At 35.1% G+C, this 5833-nt stretch overlaps 1 protein-coding gene across 1 annotated transcript; it reads left to right on the top strand.

Annotated features, from left to right (window-relative positions):
- The first annotated feature begins 958 nt into the window (after window positions 1-958).
- LOC127129223 (protein yippee-like At3g08990) lies at window positions 959-2216 on the top strand. The gene is made up of 5 exons (XM_051058487.1): window positions 959-1383; window positions 1478-1521; window positions 1611-1722; window positions 1804-1856; window positions 1981-2216. Exons 1-5 carry the CDS (start codon window positions 1288-1290, stop codon window positions 2036-2038), a joined length of 363 nt encoding a protein of 120 aa, XP_050914444.1. The 5' UTR covers window positions 959-1287; the 3' UTR covers window positions 2039-2216.
- Window positions 2217-5833: the final 3617 nt, after the last annotated feature.

Genomic DNA, 5833 nt, shown 5'->3' on the forward strand with positions numbered 1-5833 from the left:
TGTTAGTAGTGTTCTTGAGTTGATAAAAAAAATTGATTTTGTAAAACCTAATTCAAATCCCACTTTCTTGTGTTTTTCACGTCTTCACGGTGTGGTCGGAGGAAGAGAGGGAGAGGACGATGATGGAAGGAATGGAAAGCAATTGTGTCGGCGGTCGTGGTGCAAGAGGAGGAACTACTAAAGCGACGGCAGCGGCGTAACAGGAGGAGCTACCGACGGCGGTCGCTTTTGAGGAGAAATGGCGGCAGCAACTTTAATTAGGTTGGATCTTTATCCCTATTAATATCATGTAAGATCTTTAGTAAATAAATACATATTCTATGGTAGACTATTATGACCAGTAGGGACTGGTGATGCGGCCTACCGTTACCGGTGTTTGAATGAAGAGTGAGAGCTACAAGGAAGTGTTGAAGAGACTATTTAATGGAAAAGAACACTTTAGGACACTTTATTGTCTTACATATAGACCGCATGGCCAAACAAGAAAACGAAGATCAATGATATCCTTGAGAAAAACCACAAATTGGCATTTTATCAAATAGTGTGAAACAATTAATGGCATTGAAAGCAAATACATAACAGAATATTGGATTCTCATGACATTCTTGTGGTAACCAACAAAAACAAACTAACGGACAGCATTCTAGCAGTATTAGATGGTTTTGATGAAGGAGCAATTGGTCAATGATTAAATGAGAAAGGTTTAAATTTTACCTCACTAAAGCCTTGCGGATCGGGTGGGGAGGGATTTGGCGTGCTCGATCCAATTGACTTTGGTGGTTTCACACATCTGTATTTGCTTTGATCCAACTGGAAGCGAGTCCTCGCAGTTGTGAGGCACCTTTAACTTCTTAATCACAGATGACTTTCCAACTCATATTTTCTTAGTTTCAGGAAACTTACAAATTGGCATTTTATCAAATAGTGTGAAATAGTTAATGGCATTGAAAGCAAATACATATCAGAATATTTGATTCTCATGATATCCTTGGTGGTAACGGATGAAAACAAACTAAGTGACAGCATTCTAGCAGTATTAGATGAGAAACTTTAAATTTTTACCTCACTAAAGCCTTGCGGAACGGGTGGGGATTGGTTTGGCGTGCTCGATCCAATTGGAAACCGTCATTTATGAAACAAAAATGACTTTGATCCAACTGGAAACGAGTCCTCGCAGGTGTGAGGCGCCTTTAACTTCTTAATCACAAATCACAAATCACATTGCATGCATTTCAAGCTGGTTCGCTTTGTTTTCCTCAATCTTGTTGGGTGTCTTTCTGTAGAAACATGGGAAGACTTTTCTTGATCGATCTTGAACGAGACTTCTACAGCTGCAAGCATTGCCAGACGCCTTTTGCCCTTGCTGAACATCTCATTTCAAGGGTTGTTATTTTTCCTTTCCTCAAACTTCATTTCATTATACTTCTGGTTTTTATCATAGCCTGCTGCTGACAATCTAACCCTTGTTTTCTCTCAGGCTTTTTATTGCCCTTATGGACAGGCTTATCGTTTTGATAAAGTGTAAGTTTTCTTTGACTCTCTCATTTCACTTCCATTGCTGTGTACGTTGATTCCTTGAAATAACATCTTGCTAATCCATATTATGACAGTGTGAATGTTTCATTCGGAGAGAGAGAAGAACAGATAATCATCCCAGGATTGTGTTCTACAACCATCGACATATACTGCGTTAAATGCGGGTCCATTCTTGGATGGAAATATGTAAGGCCGGCCAGTTCTTGAATCTCATGATTTTTTTCCTTTATTTGTTTACCATTAATTTTATACTTTATTTTGTTTTAGGAGTCTGATCACGTAGAGAATCAAGGGTACAGATACAGGCTTGTCATTGCAAGGTAATCAATTAACTAAGAACATGTTTAAGCATAATTAATATGGAAAATAACAGTTTTGTTCAAATTCTGCTACATAGCATAGTAATTTTGCATTTTGATTACATGTGTTTTGTATTTTACATAGGTCAAAGATATTGGGGCCTGGTGAAGACCCGAACGTACCACCTCTTGAAGATGCTTGATTACTTGAGGCCTATTTTGAATTATACCTTCTAGATGCTTGATCATGTAGTTAAAATGCAGTATATCAGTAAATAGATACTTTACAAGTCTGTTATTTTAGAATTGGTATATATGCAATACCATTCATAGAACTTTAAAGAGTTACTTGAATTGTAATCGGCATTTGTTTTTGGATTATCTTATATTGCATGTTGTGGCTATTGACTTTGTATGTCACCTAGCGTTGTTCAATTTTCGTAAGGGAATAAAAGCAAACTAATGTGTAAAATTGACTTCGGACAGAATATCTTTGTAGAGATAAAATTAGAAAAAGGCTGATTCTTATCTACCCACTTAAAAAGTAAGGTCATTTTATCCAACTTATTTCTCAAATATGAAAAGTTATATGGGTCCATTTTACTATAATCTATAATTATCTATCAATTATCAATTTTGAAGTGACTTATTTTCATTTTTTAATTACTCTCAACTTTCATTTATAATTAATTGATTTTTTTTTTGAATTTAATAACCACTTTTATATTTGTTCTTTAACTTCTCCTTCTCCATTTTAGAGAATATAATTTTCTATATAATCATAACATCTTTGGTATATTTTACTCTAACATTTCTCTCTTTTTTTTATAAAATTATTCTTCCTCTCATCGATTTTGTTTCTAATCCAAAATCATAATTTGTTTTATATTTGTCATTGAAACTTCACCTTCTTCTTTTGACAAAATTACTCCATAATACTGCATAACTGAATGCCTTACATTTAAAACCCAAAAAGAAAAAATCGAAGATAACTTATGTCCAACATCTCCTTCCATTTCCTCATTAGAGATGATCATTTCACTATGTCCAAAAGTTAAAACACAGAAGATGCATAAAATAAATTAAAAATTTGAAAAGCTAGTTTTTTATGCAAAAATTGAAGAAGGGTATTTTCGGTGCACTACAATCCAAAGCAGAATACTGACTCCAGATCAAGTCGACGATTAAGAACTCTATAGTGTTAACATATCATAATTATTGTTATGAACACATTGAAAAACCTTCCATTGTTTCATCTCTCTAACATTTCTGAATCTAGAGTGGGAAATGTTCTTAGTCCTTGTTTTAATAATGTCAAACCTTTTAGTAGCTCATACTATGTACTTTGGACGATGTCATCATATCGTAGAGTGCATTCATTCTTTAACATGCTCAAAGTATCAATTCAATGTGTCTATACATATATAAGCATGTCATATATGTCAATATTGCACTTGATCATTTTTGATACCTTAGGTCCATAAGAGAATAGTTTGGATTGACCAAAATACATCTTAAAAATTCATTTTTAACCATTTAAAATGTTTGAGTCGACTCATGCTTTGCAGCGGTCGACTCATTCATACATGTCATTTTCTTTGTAACTCACGGGTCTGATCTGGTCGAGTCATAGGTCGACTCATTTCTGAAAAAATAAGATGAGTCGACTCATCACCATGTTGCGGTCGACTCATAACCTGTTTTATTTGAATTGTGTTGTTGCGGGTCTGAACAGGCCGAGTCCTCAGTGTGAGTAGGTCGAGTGGTCGCTGATTCACTCATTTTTCTGCTGTGTATTTTTGTTAAAAGTTCTGCTCTGTTTTTTACTTGGTCCATACATCATATATATATTCTTGAGTCTCATTTTCATCTCAACAACAAGAAAAGTGAAAGATATACACTAAAGTTCCTCTTCATCTTCATTCTTCATTGCATGTTTCAACAACTACACATAACAATTTTTATTGATCATAGTGCATTATTGTGGTGATAACGTCTAAATAGGATTGTGTATCTTGGTTTAGGTAGAGATTTTTAGTGGATTTTTCTTGAATAAAATCTTAGGGTTTTGTCCTCCAAGATTTGGGATTTTTTGCACAAATCTTTGCTTTATAGATTCAGCCGAGTGAGAGGTTTGAAGAACGGTAGGTTCATTCGAACGAGTAACGGTAACCTGAGGATTATGAAGAAAGGTTTGGGTTCAAGCGTGTCGCGATCAAAATCAGCCGAGCTAGGGTTTTGGAGAACTTGGAGTTCTTGCAATAAGGTAGCTACAATCGGAGGTTTGTTCAGAACGTTTGAAGCACTTAGTTCAACTCAAACTAAGGGGAGAGAAGTGAATAGGATCTACAACAACACTAAGGTTTTCTTGGTGGTGATTATTTCTTATCTTGTATAAACTTTGCAATTGATAATAAAAATATCAATTCTAGTTTTAGAATTTAGGACAGACGTACCCGAAGCGAGGACGAAAGGGAAACTGCCTAAACAAATTTGGTGTTGTTCTCTCTTTCTCTAACTCTTTAAATTTCTGCATAAGTTGAACCTTGTGTGAAACTAATTGGTAACTTCATCTCGCTTAATTGTTGTGTGATGCGTGCTTTTCGCAAGTATACGAACGCGTTAGAGTAATATAAAAGATTGTCGAATCCATAGACACCAAGTGTCAATCTATCGTTATCTGTTGTTATGGTGTTTATCAAAGGCAATCAAAATAGGTGTTTTTTGGGGTGTGCAATGAAAAGTAAAGTGTTGAATAAAGATTAATTAATAAAGACAGGGTCGAATGTAATTCACATAATCAATTGATAATCCAAGTACTTGTTAATAGAACTACTTACGGGCAATGTTTTCTACTCTGAAAAGAACTAATTTAACAGGAACTGTCGCTTTCGCGTATTCAGAACCGAGTTGTACTCCCTAATCAAACCCTCTTATTGTCACTTATAAAAAGGCGCGCATTGCGTTAGAGTAGTAAACCTATTTTTAAGAAATATAGTATCTTGACTAAGTTGAAAAGTATTATAACCTGGATTTCTTAACAAAAAGAGGTTCTCACGAACCAGACTCTAAACTTATAAACGCGTCCGAAAATAGTTTTAAAATCTCTTTTCTTCTTAAGTTAAAAACTCCTAATGAACTAAACAAAGCGCTTTCGCTGTTTTTGAAATAGTTAAAAACAATTAAGTTTAGATAGACGTTGGACGGCTTTCGATCTTACCCAACGGAATTGAAGTGCGGGAAAACTTAAGTTGAAAGTTAAAATAGCCCTTAAGTGTTTCTACGAACAATTGTACAGATTATCGGTTCAATTATGATCCTTACAGTCTAACCTTATAAATTTAGCTAGACATGGTAAAGTAGAAGTGCATTAAAATAAATAAAAGTAGTGCGAGTGCGGAAAATAAATAAAAGTAGTGCGAGTGCGGGGAAATAAATAAAAGTAAAGCGAGTGCGAGGAAATAAATAAAAGTAAAGCGAGTGCGAGGAAATAAATAATTTAAAGCGAGTGCGAGGAAATAAATAAAAGTAAAGCGAGTGCGAGGAAATAAATAAAAGTAAAGCGAGTGCGGGAAAATAAATAAGACAAAGACAAGTAATAAAAACCTGCTCCAATCGGAGGGTTGAATAAATTGCAAAGCGAAAATGAAAATGGCGGCAGGATTAACTTCCTTCCAAAGTGCTCCAAACTCGATTACAGACTCTACCACAGACTTGATTACACAATTGTGGTAACACTCCAATGCGAAGCGATTACCACTTTATAATACTGAATATATGCCTAAGTGAAACAAAGTTGCTTTGAGTTTGCCTCTGCTCTAAGTTTGGATGATTGTAAAAGTGATTTCGAATTTCTATTTATAAGCAAGTAAAAAGATGGAAATAACAAGGATGCCCTTCAACTTGAAAATGGGAGGGAAAACTTTTCCTCTTGTGGCGCCCGCCACAAGGCCATTTTGAGGCGCCTTAGTGGAAGTAGTGGGGAACGTGGAAGTTGA

This window comes from Lathyrus oleraceus, chromosome 3 (assembly GCF_024323335.1).
Source record: "Lathyrus oleraceus cultivar Zhongwan6 chromosome 3, CAAS_Psat_ZW6_1.0, whole genome shotgun sequence".
NCBI classification, from domain to species: Eukaryota; Viridiplantae; Streptophyta; class Magnoliopsida; order Fabales; family Fabaceae; genus Lathyrus; species Lathyrus oleraceus.

What these genes read in the sequence shown, in the direction of transcription:
- LOC127129223 (XM_051058487.1), top strand. Translation starts at nt 1,288, where the DNA reads ATGGGAAGACTTTTCTTGATCGATCTTGAACGAGACTTCTACAGCTGC. An exon ending in GCTTATCGTTTTGATAAAGT is followed by an intron (nt 1,522 to 1,610) that starts GTAAGTTTTCTT and finishes ATATTATGACAG; the next exon opens with TGTGAATGTTTCATTCGGAG. An exon ending in CCATTCTTGGATGGAAATAT is followed by an intron (nt 1,723 to 1,803) that starts GTAAGGCCGGCC and finishes ATTTTGTTTTAG; the next exon opens with GAGTCTGATCACGTAGAGAA.